The sequence below is a fragment of the Erythrolamprus reginae genome, chromosome 2, assembly GCF_031021105.1.
Source record: "Erythrolamprus reginae isolate rEryReg1 chromosome 2, rEryReg1.hap1, whole genome shotgun sequence".
Lineage (NCBI taxonomy): Eukaryota > Metazoa > Chordata > Lepidosauria > Squamata > Dipsadidae > Erythrolamprus > Erythrolamprus reginae.
In genome coordinates, this window is record NC_091951.1 from 137,129,455 (window position 1) to 137,151,659 (window position 22,205).

The 22,205-nt window shown below is 39.4% G+C and overlaps 2 protein-coding genes across 3 annotated transcripts in view; both read right to left on the reverse strand.

Moving 5' to 3' along the window:
- LOC139159432 (transforming growth factor beta receptor type 3-like) overlaps positions 1-4,126 on the reverse strand; it is a 44,465-nt gene extending 40,339 nt beyond the window's left edge. Inside the window, exons 1-2 of the mRNA XM_070736749.1 lie at positions 4,063-4,126; positions 2,109-2,159 (exon numbers count right to left, since the gene is read on the reverse strand). Of these exons, the coding sequence (XP_070592850.1) occupies positions 2,109-2,159; positions 4,063-4,126 (115 nt within the window). The remainder of the gene's footprint in view (positions 1-2,108; positions 2,160-4,062) is intronic.
- Positions 4,127-21,541: 17,415 nt separating this feature from the next.
- MAP2K7 (mitogen-activated protein kinase kinase 7) overlaps positions 21,542-22,205 on the reverse strand; it is a 38,131-nt gene continuing 37,467 nt past the window's right edge. For both annotated transcript variants that reach the window (XM_070739564.1, XM_070739562.1), the window contains one exon: positions 21,542-22,170. In XM_070739564.1, the coding sequence (XP_070595665.1) occupies positions 22,033-22,170 (138 nt within the window). In that variant the 3' untranslated portion in view covers positions 21,542-22,032. The remainder of the gene's footprint in view (positions 22,171-22,205) is intronic.

Genomic DNA, 22,205 nt, shown 5'->3' on the forward strand with positions numbered 1-22,205 from the left:
GGGGAGCCCCAGGGGAATCCCCGTGTTCTTTCTGACAATGGAAATTCAGAGGTGGGGCATCTCAGCAGTGGCGGCTTAGGTTCGTAAAGTGAAAATAGTTCGTAAAATATGTTAAGCACCGGGTATCATGAAAAGTTCGTATGAAGAGGGATTCATAACACGAGGTATCACTGTATATTGGTTTCTGAGAATGGCTTAAGCATGGCTTAAGGGCAACGTATGACCTATAAAGCCATTCATGGCACCGGACCAGATTATCTCCAGGACCGCATTCTGCTGCACGAATCCCAGCGACCAGTTAGATCCCACAGAGTGGGTCTTCTCCGGGTCCCATCAACTAAACAATGCCACTTGGCGGGACCCAGGGGAAGAGTCTTCTCTGTGGCGGCCCCGGCCCTCTGGAACCAATTCCCCCCAGAGATTAGAATTGCCCCCACCCTCCTTGCCTTTCGTAAGCTACTTAAAACCCACCTCTGCCACCCAGGCATGGGGGAACTGAGATACTCTTTCCCCCTAGGCTGTTATAATTTTATGCATGGTATGTCTGTATGTATGTTTGGTTTTTTTTTATTATAATGGGTTTTTAATTGTTTTTAGTATTGGATTATTATTATATGCTGTCTTATTATTGCTGTTAGCCGCCCCGAGTCTTCGGAGAGGGGCAGCATACAAATACAATAAATGAATGAATGAATGAATGAATGAATGAATGAATGAATAAATAAATAAATAAATAAATAAAATCCATTCTTCACTTTCCTCAGCTTGTGCCAGGTTGATAGTTTAAAAAGCACCCCACTTGCTGCCTTCACAATTTTATCCTTCCTCGTTGATTGGTGGAAAGCACATGACTTCTAGGAGCCCACCTTCTCTTCAACAATTACTCTTGAAGCCTTAGAGCGCATTCTCCTGCTGGAGCCAGTGGTTATTCAGTGATAATTCATGGCAATGTTGTAGGACATCCTCCACCAGGAATGTAATCCAAGGCTGCAGCTGCCCTGAGCCTTAGATACCGTATCCCAAGCAGCGGGGGTAGCTCCCGGCTAGGTCCAGTTCTAAGAACTGGTGATGCCGGTGGCGGGAGGCTCCTCCCACTCACCTGGGATGCTCCTGTGCATGCACAAAAGTGTCGCAAGGGAAAGCGTGTAAACCGGTAGTAAAGGGTTTTAGAATGCACTACTGATCCCAATGTTAGAAAAACATAAAATTATTAAACCAGCACAATGCGGTCATTTATATGTATTATTTCATATTTGGGGGGAGACCAGGTGGGAAAGACACTTTCTGCGTATATTTATTTATAAAATAAATATTTTCAGAGCAAAGTTTCTATTGCAGCTTGCAAATGCTAACATCACGTGTTAGAACATCATTCAAAATACCTAACTTACAAAGATCAAAAGCAACATGAGAAAATATTATTTTACTGAAAGAGTAGTAGATCCTTGGAACAAACTTCCAGCAGACGTGGTAGATAAATCCACAGTAACTGAATTTAAACATGCCTGGGATAAACATATATCCATTGTAAGATAAAATACAGGACATAGTATAAGGGCAGACTAGATGGATGATGAGGTCTTTTTCTGCTGTCAGTCTTCTATGTTTCTATGTTTCTAACATAAAAGCAATAAAACAGCAGAAAGGTAATAGTTACGCTGCAATTTAAATTAAATTAGCAAATTTAATGTTTAATAAAATGAACAGATATTAAAAGATATTAAAAGACCAACAAAATTGCCTTTTTAAAAAATACTGGAAAAGGATATTCCTATCACTGAGCAAAGAATGGAATTTAAGGAAGGGTCTCTAGAACTTTTCCCCTTTAAATCGACAGTCCATGCTTGGCTAATTTGAGAACCTGAGAAGGAGAAGGAGAGGCAGAGGCCTTCCACTGGCATTAACTTAAAAAACAAAGTGAAAATTACCAGATGAGAATCTGCAAGTGTAATGCATCATTATATTATAGGAAAGTTTGAAGAACAAGTCAAAGGATGAGAACAATGAGTGGCCACACTTCAGCTGGGGAGAAAACATCATTCCTTTAAAAGGAACCTAAACAGTTGAAAGGGAGGGAGCGTTGGATTGGTTGCTAAAAGTATCCATACCTCCCAAGAAATCCAAAAGAGTGAACTTGTAGGGGATATTGTAGAGAGCATCTAGGTTAAAATAAGTGGAGGAATATTTGCACACAATGTTACTGTGGGAGTCTACTTTCACCTACCCAGGTGAAGAAAAGATGGACGTTGCTTTTTAAAAGCAAATGCCGAATCTATTAAAGAGGCACGGGGTATCATTCGTTCATTCATTCCTTCATTCCTTCATTCATTCATTTTTTAAAAAAATATTTATTTATTTATTTATTTATTTGTCAAACATAAAAGCATATACAAAAGAGCCGGGGTGGCGCAGCAGGTAGAGTGCTGCACTGCAGGCCACTGAAGCTGACTGTAGATCTGTAGGTCAGCGGTTCAAATCTCATCACCAGCTCAAGGTTGACTCAGCCTTCCATCCTTCCAAGGTGGGTAAAATGAGGACCCAGATTGTGGGGGCAATATGCTGGCTCTGTTAAAAAGTTCTATTGCTAACATGTTGTAAGCCGCCCTGAGTCTAAGGAGAAGGGCGGCATAAAAATTGAATAAATAAATAAATAGTCGTTTGTAAAAAAAAAGTTAAAAGTAATGAAAAAAGAGGACAATAGGACAGTAGAACAGAGACGGTAGGTGCAAAGGTTGCTTATGCACAACCCTTACAGACCTCTTAGAAACAGGGAGAGGTAAGTTAAGCTTTATTGGAAAATGATAGAAAGAATAATAAAAGAAATAGTAAGACAGGAGATAGAAAAAACCCCGGAATTTTATTTACTGGGCATAACTAATCAGAAATACAGTGATACCTTTTCTTACAAACTTAATTGGTTCCGGGGTTCTTAAGGTGAAAAGTTTGTAAGATGAAACAGTGTTTCCCATAGGAATCAATGGAAAAGCAATTAATGCGTGCAAGCCCAAAATTCACCCCTTTTGCCAGCCGAAGCGCCCGTTTTTGTGCTGCTGGGATTCCCCTGAGGCTCCCCTCCATAGGAAACCCCACCTCTGGACTTCTGTGTTTTTGCGATGTTGCAGGGGAATCCCACAGGGGAATCTCAACATTGCAAAAACGAGCACTTCACTGGCAACGGAAGTCCGGAGGTGGGGTTTCCCATGGAGGGGAGCCTGAGGGGAATCCCAGCAGCACAAAAATGGGTGCTTCTCTGGCAACAGAAGTCTGGAGGTGGGCCATCCCAGCGGCGGCAGTGGGTTTGTAAGGTGAAAATAGTTTGTAAGAAGAGGCAAAAAAATCTTAAACCTCGGGTTTGTATCTCGAAAAGTTTGTATGACGAGGCGTTTGTAAGATGAGGTATCACTGTATAAGAAAGAAATTCTACATCTAGTCATTCATATTTTGACAGCGGCCAGGATAGTGTATGCGCAAAATTGGAAAGGGGAAAACGTTCCCAAATAAGAGGAGGTTATTAAGAAAATATTAGACTGTGCTGAAATGGATATGAAATGGATATGGTTAAAAGACCAAGAGGAAATAGAATTTTATGAGATATGGATCAAAGTGTATATATGGATAAATAAGAAGAAAAACTAAAAGTAAAAAGAATAAGAGAATTGTATAAATAGGGATATGACTTAAAAGTTATGTCAGAAGTAGTTTATATATGAAGACTTACTATATAAGGTAAAACAAATTTCTTCTTTTCATTTAAAGCAATGAGTTGATTTAAAGTGTTTTCAATGTATTCTTTTTTCTGTATTGAAATTTTACTTCTAGAATAAGCGGGGAAGATGCAGCCCCATTTCTATGTCAAATGTATGTTTGTCAGTTTTGTCTATTTTATGAAAATTAATAACATTTATTGAAAAAAAAATAGAAACAGGGAGAGGTCAATTCTTCCCATTAATATATGATAATAATATTGATAGTTAATAATGATAGAAGACTTCAATTACCCTAACAAAATTGTAGGAGACAAAAATCAATCAGAGTGTCAATTAATTTCAGGAAGTCCCTAACATTTGTCTCTGTCTTCCTCTTCTCTTTCAGGAAGAGGAATAAGAAGGCCCACTACTTTAATCATCGTTATTGATTATGTTCAAATTAATGTGGTGGAACTTCTTGTTAATTTGAACTTAATCAGTAGAGGAAATGGAAGTAAGAGGAACTTTAGAGGACAATACTAACAAAATCTTGAATTCTTGATTTTAGAATTCTATTTTATTTGTTCAATTTATATACTAATTAAACCTGGATATTAGTGAAACACTAATTAAAGCATTCCAAAGAGAACAATGCTTCTGTACAGAAAAGCAAAAAGTGAGAACAGGAGTGACAATAACAATAAAAAGAAGATAGAAAATGTCACTATAAAAAATGCAGTCATTATTTGTCAATATATTTGTGTATTGACAAATAGCCAGAAAGGGTAAAAATGGTGACAAAAATCCTTAGTTGAGTTAAGATTGGCTGCGGACAATAAGGCTACTTTAAATTCATTCAAAATAAAACATTAAACGAGAGAACGTCAATTACCAATTGCAAAATGTTAATAACTAAAAAAAGGTAGAAATATGCATTTTTGTTTTAATTTTTTTCCCTCCATAAGTGTGTGTGTGTGTGTGTGTGTGTATGTTAGGCAATTGTGGCATTGCTGAATTGTGAAGCTTGAAAATACTACAAGGAATAATGGCATACTTTGAATGCAGTTCCATTACAAGACTAGATAAATTACACCTTAGGGTACTGAAAGAATTTGATGATAATCTAGGCACATTATTTTGTATTGTTTTTCAGAAATCTTGTAGCATTGATGAAGAGCCGAATGGAGAAGATATTATACTGTTCCTCTGAAAAGAAAATAATTAAACTGACACGGGCTCCCAATTATAATAATTATCAGAAATCAGCATGAATCTTTCAAAAAATCTTGACAAACTATCTCACTTTTTAAAAAACATTCTTTTATAAATCTTGTATAGTTTAGTTTTTTTTAATCAAGTAGTTTTCTCAATAGATTGTGAGAATCATAGTGTTATGTCATGATTTCAGCAAAGCTAGCGCAAAAATTATATCCCAAATGCTCATCAATGATTCTTTGTCAAATTGGAAAAGTTCTAAATAAGTTCTGGGCCTTATGCGTATGATTGGTTTTAAATTAAGGGTTTTTAGTTTTTAGTATTGGATTGTCGCACGTTGTTTTTATTACTGTTGTTAGCCGCCCCGAGTCTACGGAGAGGAGCGGCATACAAATCCAATAAAATGAATGAAATGAATGAAAATGAATGTTGTCTGGTGACGGGCACTAATCACTGAGCACTTGTTATATGTTGTGTGTGCGTTTTATATTATAAAATCAATAAAAATATATTTTTTTTAAAAAAAGATTTGGAATTGGGAAAAATAACTCCCTCAGCTATTTTGGCTCCAGATTGAACACGAACCTTGAATAAGTGTTTGCAGCATAACCACAGCCTCAGTTCACACTGTTATTATTATAACTTAAATTGTACCAGTTGAAAATTTGAGAATAACTCCACATATACAGTACCTTGTTGAAGAAATTATGGCAAACAAATATGCAATATTTTGATTATGCATGCACACATACAAATCCTTCAGTGTTCTGTATTTAAGAGTTTGAAAGGTTTTATGCCTCCTGCATGCCTAGCTGCTATTACAGGGTCCATTTAGTTTTGCATAACTATGATCAGAAATGGTTTGAGCTTGCAAGCGAATCAGAGATTCAAGTGAGACAAAAAATAAATAAATCATATGATAGACATGATTGGAAAAAGAAGAATTGCATGGAATTGAATACTTTGGCCAAATGTGATCAGACACAAAAGAGATTTGTCTCCTGTACAGAAGCTTTCATTGTACATGCAAATAATGATAGTCATCTTAATAATACTGATAAGAGGTGAGAATAAAGAAGATAATAAAAAGGAGAAATAATAATATACCCATTCTAAACTGGTAAATTTATGGGATATTACACTTCCCACCTCTACTCCCCTTTTAGACAGAGTGCACCAGCCCTAAGAAATCACTCATTGTAGATTAAAAATCGGGACAGCTGAATTTTAGCAAATTCATTTTTACCTGTTCCAGAGCAAGTCCAAAGGACAAACAATAAGCACCATCTCCATCGACATCCAGCTGGTCGATAATTGCAACACGTCATTTGTACTTGCAGATTTTTACTAATCACAACCTATGTAGGAGAGCAAGATCAAAGAAAAGATGAGGGCCAAAGGAAAATATGTTTCATAACTTCTAAGCTTTTCTTTTTTTAAATAATAAAGTTTATTTATTTATATACTTACATGCAAAACAAACATTTAAAAGCATTGGACACTTCGTGACCATCCTGTAACTTATTTCATATAACGATATTTCCACAATACACACTATTATTGTTGTTTATATTTCATTATTTATAATTCTTGCATAACACCCTTCATTTCTGTTAATTTTTACTGATCTTCAGAAGAGAAGGATTTAGGGGTAGTGATTTCTGACAGTCTCAAAATGGGTGAGCAGTGTGGTCGGGCAGTAGGAAAAGCAAGTAGGATGCTTGGCTGCATAGCTAGAAGTATAACAAGCAGGAAGAGGGAGATTGTGATCCCCTTATATAGAGCGCTGGTGAGACCAAATTTGGAATACAGTGGTCCGCCGATTATCGCGAGGGTTCCGTTCCAGGACCCCTCGCGATGATCGGTTTTTCGCAAAGTAGCGGTGCGGAAGTAAAAACACCATCTGCGCATGCGCAGATGGTGTTTTTACTTCTGCCGCAGCAGCGAGGAGCCGAAGATTGGGGTTTCCCCGCCGCCCACGCAAACTCCTCGCTGCTGCCGCGCCCGCCGCTTGTCCGCCGCCTGCCTGCCCGTGCGCCCGCCCTTCGCCCGCCCACGCCGTTCGCTCGCGCCGCTTCCCAGCTGAGTCCTGAAGCGAACTTCCGCGTTTGGCTTCAGGACTCAGCTGGGAAGCGGCGCTGGGGTTTCCCCGCCGCCCACGCAAACTCCTCGCTGCTGCCGCGCCCGCCGCTTGTCCACCCGCCGCTTGTCCGCCGCCTGCCTGCCCGCGCGCCCGCCCTTCGCCCGCCCACGCCGTTTGCTTGCGCCGCTTCCCAGCTGAGTCCTGAAGCGAACTTCCGCGTTTGGCTTCAGGACTCAGCTGGGAAGCGGCGCTGGGGTTTCCCCGCCGCCCACGCAAACTCCTCGCTGATGCCCGCCGCTCGCCCTCCCGCCAGCAAGAGGGGGAAGACCCAGGGAAGCCGCCTAGCAGCTGATCTGCCCGGCACCATCTACGCATGCGTGGCCATAGAAAAAAGGGCGCGCATGCGCAGATGGTGTTTTTACTTCCGGGTTGAAAAATCGCGATATAGCCTTTCGCAATGATCGGGATCGGGAAACTCGGGGGATCACTGTACTGTGTTCAGTTCTGGAGACCTCACCTACAAAAAGATATTGAAAAAATTGAACGGGTCCAAAGACGGGCCACAAGAATGGTGGAAGGTCTTAAGCATAAAACGTATCAGGAAAAACTTAATGAACTCAATCTGTATAGTCTGGAGGACAGAAGGAAAAGGGGGGACATGATCGAAACATTTAAATATGTTAAAGGGTTAAATAAGGTTCAGGAGGGAAGTGTTTTTAATAGGAAAGTGAACACAAGAACAAGGGGACACAATCTGATGTTAGTTGGGGGAAAGATCAAAAACAACGTGAGAAAATATTATTTCACTGAAAGAGTAGTAGATCCTTGGAACAAACTTCCAGCAGACATGGTTGGTAAATCCACAGTAACTGAATTTAAACATGCCTGGGATAAACATATATCCATTGTAAGATAAAATACAGGAAATAGTATAAGGGCAGACTAGATGGACCATGAGGTCTTTTTCTGCCGTCAGTCTTCTGTTTCTATCTTCTCTTTCTTTCCCTATTTCCCAAATTATTTGACTGTTTTTTGGCTATTTTTCTTTTCTAGCCATTGGTAAAATTTCTCTCAAACCCCTCTCATCCTTATCTTTCATTGCCATTGTTAATCTGTCCATTTCCTCATGTGCCATTGTTTTTTCTATTAACTCATCATAGGTGGATATATTTTCATTTTTCCAGTGTTGCGCATATATTAACGTCTAAACTTTTCAAATTCCTAGACAGTTTAATTTCATGTTCAGATGTGAAGACAAGACACCAAGTACTTACCTTTCTATTTTTCTTCTCGCTACCTGAGATACAAATGTACAAACAACTAAAAACACACACCACCAAGAGCTCTTCATTTACTCCATACAATCCTCTTACCAGCCTATTGCAGGCAGGATATCCATAAACCAAGTTCCTCTCTTCATTGTGTGCATCCAGTATATTCATTGATCTCTGGAACTTGTCTTGGCCAAGGCCTTGGCTAGCGCAAATACCAGGAGGAGCTTGCAGACGTTTCTCCTCTGCCTGGCCTTGATCTTCCTATGTAGCCATATCAACACGCCTCTGTTCCACCGTCTCCATGGAGGGGAGGGTTATATTCTCACCACCACCACCTGGAGAAAAAGTCTGCTCTGCAATATTCTTCAACATATTTTTAATTTCCTCGGATGCATGCTCTATGGGTTGAGTTCAGAATATACAACCCCAAATTGTCCTTAAAACTGTTCAGTTTAAATAGTCTCAAATGGAAATCACTTACAGGTACTCCTTGACTCACAACGGTTGATTCAGTGACCTTCCAAAGTTATGAAAGCACTGAAAAAAGTGACGTATGGCCATTTTTCACACTTATGACCATTGCAACATCCTCATGTCATGTGATCAAAATTCAGAGGCTTGGCAACTGACTCGTGACAGTGTCCTGGAGATATGCGATCACTTTTTGTGACCTTCTGATGAGCTAAGTCAATGGGGAAACCAGGTGTTCTTAACAATGTTACTAACTTAACAGCTGCACTTAACATCTGTGGCCAGAAATGTTGTAAAATAAAGCAAAACTCACTTAACTATCTGACTTGCCAACATAAATTTTGAGCTCAATTGAGGTAGTATGTCAAGGGTTACCGGTAGTTCCTAACCCTAACTCTACTCCCTAGATTTTGTAACCACACAAAAACTTGAATGTACTGAGTGTCTTACTAAAGACAAAATAGATGTTATGCTCACTTAGGTTTTTAAGGTTTGATACAAAAAATGTGTGTTTGGATTACAGTATTCCCTTGATTTTCGCGGGTTCAAACTTTGCGAAAAGTCTATACCACGGTTTTTCAAAAATATTAATTAAAAAATACTTCGTGGCTTTTTCCCCTATACCACGGTTTTTCCCGCCCAATAACATCATATGTCATCACCAAATTTTCATCCACCTTTAATAAATATTTTTTTAGAATAAACTTTAATAAATAAACATGGTTGTTTAATAATATAAATGGTTGCTAAGGAAATGGGAAATTGTAATTTAGGGGTTTAAGGTGTTAAGGGAAGGCTTGTGATACTATTCATAGCCAAAAATAGTGTATTTACTTCCGCATCTCTACTTCACGGAAATTCGACTTTCGCGGGCGGTCTCGGAACGCATCCCCTGCAAAAATCGAGGGAACACTGTATACTTCTCTATGCAGCATCGTACAAATCATTAACTCTTTGAGGAAAAACGCTGGCTCCTTTCAATAGCTCACTGGTCCATTTAATCTTTATTATCTCGCCCAGCTTATTTCCCAGTGGCCTTTTTTGAGCAACTGCTTGAAAGGGATTGAGAGGCATGGGGACATTTTGCATGCCCCAAATGTGCCCCTACCTTGCCTCCCACCTTTGGTCAAATTCTTTCTCCTTTTCACAATATTTTCTCTTTGACTCTATTTTCTCTTTCACCTATCACTCCCACTTTTCAAAATTGCTTTGAAACTGCTGTGCTTTGGAGTATAGTTGCCTCAAGATTCCATGCTTGGGAATTCCAGGAGAAAAGGGAGGTTTGGCGCAGCAAGTAGGACCCACCCAAAGACTCTTACCTTCCTCAGCAGAGCGGCCTCGGTGCCCTTGGAGCCAGGCACTGTTTAGGAAACCTGAAAAGCAATAGCCACTTGAACTGAAAAGGAGAAAAGAGGTGGGGGGGTGCCACCTGCTTCAGGAAATGCAGAACTCCTGGACAAGTCCGTGCCTCTTGCCCCCAGTCGGCATGATTTAACAATAATTAAAATTATGCCGGTCAATGTAAAGTTAAAAATAACCATAGGGCTCTGGGAGGGTCAAATTACAAGTAAGGAGGGGATGTTGCATGGAGACTGTGGCAGCTGCTGATTTGTAAAGGAATTCAGTGATAGAGGAAAGATGCTCCCGGGGCAAGGAGTGGGCATCCAGATTCCCATCTCCCTCTCTTTCCCCTTTGTCCCTCTTCTCCACACCCACTGGAGGAAGGACCCGAGTGGCGGCGTCTGAGGTACTAAATTAGCAAGCTTCCCCAGGTGATGCCTCACAAAATAAGGAGCATAAAAACCTAGCTCCAAGTGGGCCTTACTTAAATTTTTGTTTTAAAAAAATTGATTTTAAAAGATAAAACACACACACAACATACAAGTGCTTAGTGATTTGTGCCCACACCAGACAACATTCGTACCCCTGCACCAGAATGGGGGCATATTTTATATACTGTATACCATTGCGATTCCCCTGCAGCATCGCAAAATCCGGAGATGGGGTTTCCCATGCGGGGGAGCCTCAGGGAAATCCCACCAGCACGAAAACGGGCGCTTCAGCTGGCAACGGAAGTCCGGAGGCAGGCCATCCCAGCGGCGGCGGCAGGTTCGTAAGGTGAAAATAGTTCGGAAGAAGAGGCAAAAAAATCTTAAACCCTGGGTTCGTATCTCAAAAGGTTCGTATGACGAGGGGTTCGTAAGATGAGGTATCACTGTATATGGAAGGCATATGATTAGAGAACAGCATCCATACCCTACCTCAGTGATGGCGAACTTTTTTCCCCTCACGTCCCGAAAGAGTGTGGATGTGCGCTACTGCGCATGTTCGAGTGCCCACACCCAATGCCTGGGGAGGGTGAAAATAGCTTCTCTCACCCTCTGAAGGCCCCCTGGAAGCCGTAAACGGCCTGTTTCCCGACTTCTGGTAAACCCAATAGGCTCATGTTTTGCCCTCCCCAGGTTCCAAAGGGTTCCCTGGAGCCGGGGAAGGGTAAATATGTCCTTCCCCTTCCTGTCTGGATGCTCTCTGGAAGCCAAAAATGCCCCCCCCCCGAGCCTCTGTCTGAGCCAAAAATCACCTGGCTGGTACAGACATACATGTTAGAACTGAAGCTCAAGTGCCAGCAGATATGGCTCTGCGTGCCACCCGTGCCATAGGTTCGCCTTCACTGCCCTACCTAAATCACTGGCCATAAATTAAGTGGTAATGGGCATTAAAGGGCAGTGTTGGAAAGTAAATCTCAAAATTGAAAATCCTGGTGCAGGACAGAAAGATAAGAATAAAGTACACTGCAGACTTACAAGCTGTCCAACAATTATTGGAGAGAGCTTTTTAGGTAATCCCCATTCAAGGGCACTCCTGCCTTGCATCTGCCAACCTAAGGGGAAAAATTTGATGACCTTGATAGCGGATCATCTGTCGCCAGGACAAAAACCACCTTCCTGGTGTCGCTTGACAACGATGTGGGCGAGTTGGATACAGAATGCAGGAACACCATTTAAATTGTCTGAAAACATGCATTATGGAATACACACCCTATGTAGGAACCTTGAATTTGTTTTGCACTCCAAAACATGGAAGATCGAACGAAGCTTGCGTCTCTTGTGTTTTAAAGGAAATATGGATGCCGCCCCAGTTTCCCTATAAAAGCGAAGTGTGAAGCATCCGTGAAGCATCCAAGTCCCAAGCAGCTCCATTTGAAAAGAGGTTGAGACACCTTTTTCACGAATTGCATATGATAATGGACATACTCCAAAATAATATAGAAAATAGGGTCACAAGCCAGTTTCTTGTAATCAAAGCTGTACTTGGGATACTGTACGTGGGATGCAGTCTGTGTCAAGTTTTCTCCACAAAAGGGCTGCATTCTGTGGAACATCCTCCCACAGTTGATCCCTAACTGTTAACATTTTGCAAACTATTTTAGAGCAATGCAATTTTAGCAGACATTTAAGTCATGAGATTTTTCAGGAGTTACTTGGGCTCCCTTTGTTCTATCCAGAGTCCTTGCTGAATGCCATTAATGTGTAAATGAAGAGTTGCTTTTTTTTCAATCCCAAGGGCATGTTCTACTACTTGCACTACACTATCTTAATCCAGTATCTTCTAGATCCTTGATGGAGAACCTATGGCACGAGTGCCACTGGTGGCACGTGGAGCACAAGAATTATTATTTATTAGATTTGTATGCTGCCCCTCTCGGGCCAGAATCATCAGCCAGGTCAGCTCCACTGCATATGCTAACTCCTTCCACCAGCCAGCCGATTTTGGGGGCTCTGGCCTGTATGTGGGATAACTCCCCCCTGCACTGTTTTGGGACGTGAGGCTTCCCACTCCATGCGCTGTTTTGGTGAGGTCAAAATGGATTATGCATGCAAGCAGGGGAGAAGAACGGAGGGGGTGGTGCACATGGGAGGGGCTTTACATTACGGGTGTGGGCACTCACACATGCTTTTGGCACCCGAGGAAAAAATGGTTAGCCATCACTGTTCTAGACGTTATTACTACAGATCTCGTTTCCCAGGCACTATGACAAATTATTAGGCTGACCAGGAATTAGAATCCACCTGATGTGGTAAGTTTCATGTTCAAGGGGCTGACAGAACTATTATTTGGGCAAGAACATATTTGGAGACAAGAGATGAAACTTGTAAAATGAAGACAAATGTTTAGGGAAAGAACATTTTATTTTGTTTTTAAGCTTCTATGAGGGTTTGTACAAACAGTAAAAAAAGCTTTTCAAAAGTAATGAAGAATGTTCTTTACACTATTGTGGATGTAATTTTAAATCCCAAAGTTCCACTCAAATGGACCAGACTGACCTCACTACCTGGAGGCAGACAATACTTCTGGCAAACTGTTTGGACTACGGCATAGAACAAGGGCGATGACTACTGTGTAAGAAAATCCTTGTTCTAAGACTTTGCACATGCCAAGTAATAAGACAATGGGATTCATGACAGTGAGCCCAACCTGTGAAATGGCTAAACTAACAAATAAGATGAAATAAGTGATCATAACTGTCATACATAGCCTTATTGAACCTACAGGATGGTTCACTTATAACAGAGGGACACAAAATGGTGTTTTATACCAGACTATTGAAGACATCTGAAATTCCTCTTCAACAATCTTGAAAACCCAAAAACACAATTATTATTTAAATGAAAAAGTAGTTTTCTGACTTTTTCAGCCAGTAGGAAAACCCATAAGCTCAACCAACCACACAAGCTGTTCAGTGGGCCCAACGCCATGTGTGTTATCCAAGTCTTAGAAGAGCAAACCATAATTCAGACTTCCTGTTTTTGCAGGTGAACTATAATAGGGCTCTTCAAACTTGGCAACTTTAAGACTTGTGGACTTTAACTTCTAGAATTCTGAGAGTTGAAGTCCACAAGTCTTAAAATTGCCAAGTTTGGGGACCCCTGAACTATAATGTTCACTCTAAGAAGACTAAATGATTATTGCCCTGTGGAAATACTCTACATCTGATTCCTGCAGCCATCAATCTTTTCAGGGCAAGCACCAATGTGGGGGTTTTATGCAATACTACAACAGGTAGCAATGTTTTTAAATAGCGCAAACGTCATGAATTTTTATGCAAGCACACAGATTTTGCATAACTTAAGTATCTCATGAGATTTTGACAAGTTTGCAACTGAAACAAAAATTCAAAAACAATGGGTACCATTTAGGGAAGTTGTTGTCAACCTCATGTTATTATTAAAAATATCAAATTGTACAGTTGGCACTTGAGTTTTCATGTTTTTAATAATGCCCTAGAAATATAGGATGCTAATGAGAAATTTCTTCAGCAAGATCGAGAAGGCATATATGCAAAATTCCATGAAACATTAGATGGGAATGAAGACTGCTGGCATATTCAAGTGGTGTGGTTGGGATCAGTCATAGATTCATGTGATTTAAGGAAATGATTGTTGAGTTTTGGAAATGGTTTTCAACCTTCAGCACAGCCCAAATAAATAACTCCAGTACTTTTATACAAGTACTGTTACCTTACTTTTAAAAAATGGTTTGTTCAACACCAATATGGAACTAGAATCAAACCATTAAAAAAGAAAGAGAAAAAATGAATGGAAAAATAAATACTGTGGGTTTTCAAAAAATAAGCTCCTCTCAAGAAGGATTGGTGGAAAAGGTGTCTCTTTCAAAGTGATTTTAAAGTTTTGAGATGAAAATAGTTTCTCCAAACATCTCTGAAGAATAACGCAGAATCTATGACTAAGTACGTATTGTCAGAAATAATAATGGAAAACGTCATTCCTGAAACAAAGACATGGGGTTGAATACTCTGCATCTATGCCCCAATCAGTTTAGCTTTCATTACATTTTAAAAGAATGTGTACCCTATAATATTTTAATGATTATTCTTTATCAGCTTACCCATTAGCTTACAATTATCACGTGTGTCTTCATCTCTCCCACAAAACTATATAAATTTGTTTTTCTTTGTAATTTTTGTGAACTAAGTTTTTTTGGGAGATCATCTGTATTAGGAATATATATATATATATATAAATGGGGTTTTTTTTCTGTCGAATCACCATGGGATTCCCAAATATGGTTCCTTTTTGCCACTCAGCCCCTCTAGGGGCCATTCAAGGCAGTTAATTTTTATAGCCGATAAAGTATATTCTATATGTGTAACACATTTTTGCTGAAAAGGGAGACTAATATAGATCTATTTCAAGCTATTTTGCTCTCATCAGCTAGCCATACCCTTACCAGGATTCAAAACGGGGCAGTCTGCCTGTAAGGCAGTAGCTTTAACCTCTAGACCACAAGTTCTTCTCCTGTCTCAGCTACTACATGGAAGAGTGATCTATACTAGTCTCCCTTCCTTTTCATTATCAGCAAATATATATATTCCTTAAAAGCTTCATTGGTAACAATACACTGTATTTATTCTATTCTAGAAGTCTAAAAGCAAGTAGGCAAATATATTCAATATCAGCTTAAATTTTGGGTGCAAAACAATATCCCCTGATTCAATATAGTTTGGTAATTCTACATAATTAGGAGCATCCAATTTCCAATCTTGTGTTTTCTCCCAATGCTGCCCATAAATAATTTCATTAATCTGTCAGACAATCGTTTTTAAAAGTTTTGTACTTCTCTATCCTTTTGCTGAGGAACTGCTTTCTTTTGGGTCCCTTCAACAGCATGACAATGGGACACTGAAGCCAGGAGGTTTCAAAGTTACATGATTCCAGAACCTGTCATGTCCAAGTACAGTTCAAATATTACAAGTCTCTTGGAAAAGGATCAGTGCTGGGATTTATCAGAACAAAATTCTAAAAACTGCAGTATATTTGCTATGTCCCATATTTCCACTTTGACAGTTAATTATTTAGTGAATGCTATCCATAAAAAATACATTTTCTGTACAAAGTGAAAGAAAGGGAAGTTTAAAAAAATAAATTAAAACAACACACAGTTCCCTGTGGGCAATAAATAAATGTGTACAAATATAGCCTTAATTATTGGAAGTAACAACAGAGCAAAAGGTTGAACATACAAAACCAAACTGAAATCTTTTGACCTTCCTAAGAGGATAACATTGAGTAGGTGCCTTCATTGGTGAAAAGTTCTCCAATACTTTTGTCATGTAGTTTCTAGCAGAACTACAGGCCAGCAAAGAAGAATAACGTACTTTCTGGGAAAATGTCCACTGACCGTAATTTTTGTGCTGGCTGCAAACTCAAGTTGCTCCGCTCTCAACACGCTCTATGAAACTTTGGATAAACCACGCCCCTTTAATGAAATGGTGGTAAAATAAAGATTCAGTAGCGACCAAAAACAAAAACGAACAAAATCAAACGGAAGGTGTTCAGACAATCCTGAATCAAGACAGGTGACCAAATTTACAAGGAATCCAAGTTAAAAGTTGCTTGCTGTATAGGATAGATTACTTCTATTTACTTTAACATGCAAATTTATAATATATGATATATAGAGGAATATAGTGAACTGCTAATGCCTAGAATATAACCATCTATCCAGCTAATCTCTGCCTTAACTTTGGCATGATTTTTTTTTAAAGTTTTGTTTTAAAATCCCCATTTGAATTGCATGCATCACACGCTGCACACCGATGCCCCTCCCAACCCCAATGTCCCCACACATACTTTTAAGAGCAGATGTCAGGCAGGCGATTGTAAACATTGAGCCACCCAGATTAAAAATAACATTAACAAAGATTTGTTCTAAATCAATACATTAAAAAAATAATTCTAAAAATGCAATAAAACTGCATTTTTCTCTTTTTTCTTCTTTGTGTTTAAAATCATCCCATATTTTGAACAATTGAAAAAAAAAGCCTTTAACATTTCCTAAACCTACTACTGCCCCAAGTCCTTACCACCAAAGAATCTTTATTTTAACTGATTTGAGGTGGAAGATAGCATTCTTCCAGGCTTGAAAGTGATTATTCTTGCTTTCTTTTGAAACCAAAAGGAGGAAGAAATATGCTTTACTAGAGGCCAATGTTTTTAGGATAATTCGTAATATCTTGACATTTCAAATCCAAGAGGAAACAGAACAATAAACCCATACTAATTTCTTATGAGGAATAAAAACAGCATCTTTCTTGTACAAAATTTCTAATAAACTCCTTTACTTAAACCTTACTACAGAAAAAAAAACCTACCTTGAATTCTTGTTAATATGCATTTAAGAACTGAATCAATTCATTTCCCCACAATTTTTTATACTTCTTTCTTACACCTGAAAAAAGATATACGTACTGTAGTTTTAATTTAAGAAAACTATTTTCTTGGGTAGAAACTTTAATCCTAATTGATGTTGCAATTCATAACAGAATTATTCTGTCCTAGAACTGTACAAAAGAGAAACATCTTTCATCTATTATCCACTTACAAATACTTCAGCCCCATATTGATTGCACCGAACTACTTAAGAAGAAGGGAGTCTTATTCCCTAAAGCCTCTGCAATGACCAAATTTTTTTGCTGTGAAAAGGATGGGTGACAAAATCATGAGTTTGATAGTACCCTTTTCTTTCCCTGCTACTGGTCTTCCATTCATATAACAAAAGAATCTCACTAGATACATTTTTAATAATTTTGGCTAATTATGTCTTTCTAGAAGCAGCTGTTCTAGGCTTTGGAAGACTTGGGGCACTCAGTAGGAGTTGGAATCTGTGACCCTCTGAACTGCAAATTCTACAATCCCCCTGTGGTCAAGGAGATGAAAACAGATGTAGCCCAAAAACATCTGGAAAGCTAAAGGACTTTCAGATTGGTTATGTAGAATTTAAAGCCAAAGGATAGAGACTACAAGCTCCCAGTAGAAAAAGTAAGCTGAACATAAGCAATGCCCTTTAAACTGATTGTTTTAAGTGTTTTGTAAAAAAAAAAGGGGGGGGGATATTTTTTCTTAGCAGTTCTATTCTATTAGCAATCACAAAAAGTGATGTAAGAAGCAATAGTCAGTAACTTTAAATACTGTTACCTTAAAAATGAAACTGACAGTATTTTTGGCAGAGAGGGAATAGAAGGCACTTATTCACAGGAATCAACAGGCCCCCATTTGTCCCAAGAAGCAGCAAATAAATACTATCAAATTCTTAAGAGTTTGAAAGAAACATAAAATTCTTCTTTACAAAATTATTTCAAAATGAAAAACTCAGATTCATAATTAGATCTTACTTTTGATAAAGAAGAAGATCCAGTTATTTAACGTCATCATTGCCCCGTAATTCATTGTTTGAGTAAGACAGGAGTCCTCAAACATGGCAACTTTAAGACTTGTGGACTTCAATTCCCAGAATTCTCCAGCCAGCAGAGGTCTGAAGACCTCTGGTAAGACTTTCAGGAGACTGGTTCAGCTTTAACCAATTTATTATTGGGAACTGCTTTTAAAAGAGTTTAAAAGATTTGGAGTTTTTAAAATGTTGAAAGTTTATCTGCAGTCAGAAGGCAGTTTCACTGTTAGCTTCAAGGTAAAGATCCCCTGGAGAGGTGAAAATGCCAGCTGTCATATTATATATCACTCATGCTCTACCAACTACTATGGTTACTTTGCTTAAGTATAAATAATCTAGCAAGATGGAAAACAAGCAACAAAGCCAGAATGAGGGTACACAAAGCTGTTAGGACAAGGCTATTCAACTGCTCACATGACAATACTTCTCTTAACCATCCAGATCCTTTCTGCTTAACTTTCTATATATTCCTTTATTCCAGCAAACGGTTCTGTACATCCTTCTTTTTTTCTATGTAGCCAGCGCCACTGTCCACTTACAGTGCTAGTGCTGTTCCTCTAGAATTGGAAATCCACTTTTCACTCCTATATATCTCTATGCTCTGAACCTTCTCCAACATTCTTAATCCAGTGTGTCATATGCTAACGCTTCAGTAGCTTTCCAATCTGCCATTTATTTTTTTCAAGATCAATTCTTCTAGCAAATGAGCAAAAATACTGAACATAACAGTAGCAGTAGTATGCCACTCTATCTTTTAATTCTTGGCAATTTACAATTAAGAATTCATAAAATTACCTTTTCTAATATCCTGACAAGTGTTTATGTTTGTATCTTCATAGAATTAATATGAATCTGGAGACCTAACTGACTCCAAAAGGGAAGCTTATTTATGTTTTCCCACATTAACTGGGCCTCAAAGAAAATGGATGTGTTAATATTTGGTTGATGGTCATATAGAACATACCCATGCATATCACTTAAAAATGGGAAACCAAAATTAACTGTGACCAACAAATCTTGAAAATCAAAGCCATATTTCATAAAATCGAGAATTAGTACTAGGTCTAAATGTCCTCAGTTATTTCACTGGTAGGCCAATTTATTTTAGATTTCTATCCCTATTACATTTGATCCAGCGGAATTTTTTTTAAAAGAATGCTGTTTTTCTAATCTGGAATCAATATTTGTTTCTGGATCTCTTGACTGTGATTTAGCAGAATATATTTTGCCAAAATTATTATGACCCAATTTGGACATAGGATATATTTCAGATAATATTTTTGAATTGAAAGGGGTCTTTTAGAAGTTCCCTTAGTGAGTTCACCATTGGAGTAAATTTAAATAAACTTGTTAAAGGAATTCATCTTGAAAGCTAAGCATCTTCAAGTCTCCACAATGAGCTATTCCTCATTTCTTTTCACACACCCTTCTTCTGGTTTCCCCTACTGAATTTCTATCAAAGTTACTAACAAACATTCCTTATTGCCAAATTGCTTCTTAAGCCATAAAGTCTCTTTCAGTTCACTGCATTATTCTTGCTTGCTCTTCACTTCTCCCTTCTTTCCTTCACTTCCTATCTTCTCCCACATGTTTTCATATAACATATTCAAAACAACATTCTTCCTTGCACAAATCCTATGCCTTGTAAGGTGTGCAAGACAAATTTGCCTTTTTCCAATTTATGAAAAAACCTTCATAGTCATAATTAAAGCTGGTGGAATATTAATCTGCTATACGATGCACTAAGCAAGTCATTTATTTATTCGACTTCTATGCCGCCCAATCCCAAAGGACTCATCTGAACAGTAATCTACATCTTGTACAAACAATTCTCTTTCCTGAATGAAGACAAATGTATGTGTCCCAGGAGCTCCAGCACAAATCCGAAAGCTCGGAAGACAAAACCTCTGGTCTCGGTGACCAATCCAGATTGGGTCTGCAATTCTGTTTCCTCTCCATCTTCTTTGACACTTTGCAAATGGTTAGGATTCGTTTTGGAAAGCCCTGCACTCGTATAACATGCATATTATTCATATATTTTCAGCAAACTTTGCATGTTCATCTTCTATGAGAAACCTCAGCAAGGCCCATCTGATTTCATTTCAACCCGTCTCTAATAACCAAGTCCTCCACACGCCAAATTTGATCATATGGCTCTACTAAAGCTTCTTCTTCCTCCACTGGTTCTGCCCCTGGCTCCTTCAGTCCTTTAAGTGCAATGGCTTCTTTTGCAAAGTAATGAATGCGGAACTTATTATGTCGGGGATACCAGGCTGGGTACATCTGGAATAGCGATAATTACCAATGCACTTCCTTTCCAGCCCTGCACACAACTAAAGCCTCCTGGTGAGGATATAACTGTGTGGTGCCTTTTCTGCCCTCCCCTCTGCCACAATACTTTTGCTAGTAGGAGAAAGCAGGAAGAAGCCTCATCTACAAGACAACCTTTAGAGGTTCAAGTTGTGTATCAGCCCCAGAACCTTGGAAAAGATACAATTTGGAACTGCTTGAAAATAACTTCCTGCCTCACTTCCAAAACACTCTGGCTAACTTTCACTCCCTAGGTTTCAGATGGCTCCAACTGCCTGCTAATTACAAAACAACATTAGTGATCGAGACACCTTGGTTCCTCTGGCATGCCTCCATCAACTTGTTAGTGTTGGCCAGTTTAAAAGGTGCCTTTGGATTTTTAAATGACTGAATCCCGTCTCTTCTTTCTTTTATCCTTTGGGAAAGCGTTACAAAAAAAGAAGCTTGATTCTGAAATAAAAGAGAATGGCACTTCCTCCGTTTACTGCACCTCCCTTGTTTAGGACCACATCTATGCTTGCAGATTGAGCATCCATGCAGATGCTGCTCTCCCAAGCCTGTGATCTCACGGAGCAAACGGATTGCTCCTCAATTGGAAATACATCGTTGCTCCTAGTTAAGACGCTAAACCAATCCAGTCCCCAACAGATCAGAAGCCATAGATTGGTGGCTATCAAATGTTGTTCTTTTGTCTTTGTTTTTTTAAGAATCTCTTAAGATAGAGATAATTTGGGATGATTCTCTTTTTAATGGCTTTATTGATGCCAGGATTATCTTTAAGTTCTGCTTTTCCTTTTCTTAAATACTGGAAGAAAATGAAGAAGCATTTATCCTAGCACCAAACATGCACTTTGGTAATAAAACACCAATGACAAAACTTTGTTCACACTCAAAAGAGGAACCCTGAGATCAAAAAGAACCAAAGAGGGGGAATTTTTTTACTTTAACTGAGTAACTCTTGGGCAAGAATCTAGCACGCATTTCCTTTCCAAGGAAGAAACCCCACCCGCAAGCCCTAGGAACAAACAAAACCAAGACAACTGCAACTGCTAAGCTCAGCATCAAAAGCAGCAGCCAATTCCTCTATCCCAGCCCCCGTTTTTCTTTAGCAAATACAAATCCAAAAACACAGAGGAAAAAAAAATCAAACAAATAAAGGACACGTAATAACGCAGAGACCGGTGAACAGGGGCAGCAGGCAGCCCACAGCACCAGAAGTCCAAACTTAATAAATAACTTGTAAAAAAAATATCTTTTCTATTTTCCTTTTTTTTGTGTTTTGTGTCTGTTTACAGTACGTGAGCAAGCGTCATTGTTGCATATCCTCAAGCCTCTGGTCACAGTAGAGAGAGAGAGAGACAGACAGAGACAAGCAGGGAGCAACGCTGTCACTGGTGGCAACCCCAATGGCGGATGCTCAAATCCCAGAAACATACAAGCAGAGGCTGAAGAAGTCCTTTCTCGTCCAAAGCGTTGTACATCTGAGCTGTCTGGGTGCGGTGCCTGGAATGCCAAAGGCCCTGAAACTTAGCCCCATTCCAGGAAGACCAGACCTAGGACCCATCTCTTCCTGGCAATACTGAAGGAGACAAAATGGTCACGGGTGACTGAGCAGGTGAAGCAAATAATGCATGCCACTGGAGAGTTGTTCTAGTGAAGGCTGGTGCTTGTCGTGGTGCTCTCTCTCTTTTAAGATCTGGCAGCCCAGGACCCCCTTCTCTGACACAGCAGCCACACGACATGGCTACCTGGTGAAGAAGGGCAGGTGATGCTGGCTGAGGATGCTGCTCGTGCGGGGCGACTCGGTCTTCGCCATGACATCTTTGAACCAGGATGCCACATCCACTTCCAGTGTCTCGTAACGCTTGATGAAGTTGTGTTCCTGTAAGCAAGGAGATGCAATGCAATTTTTCCCCT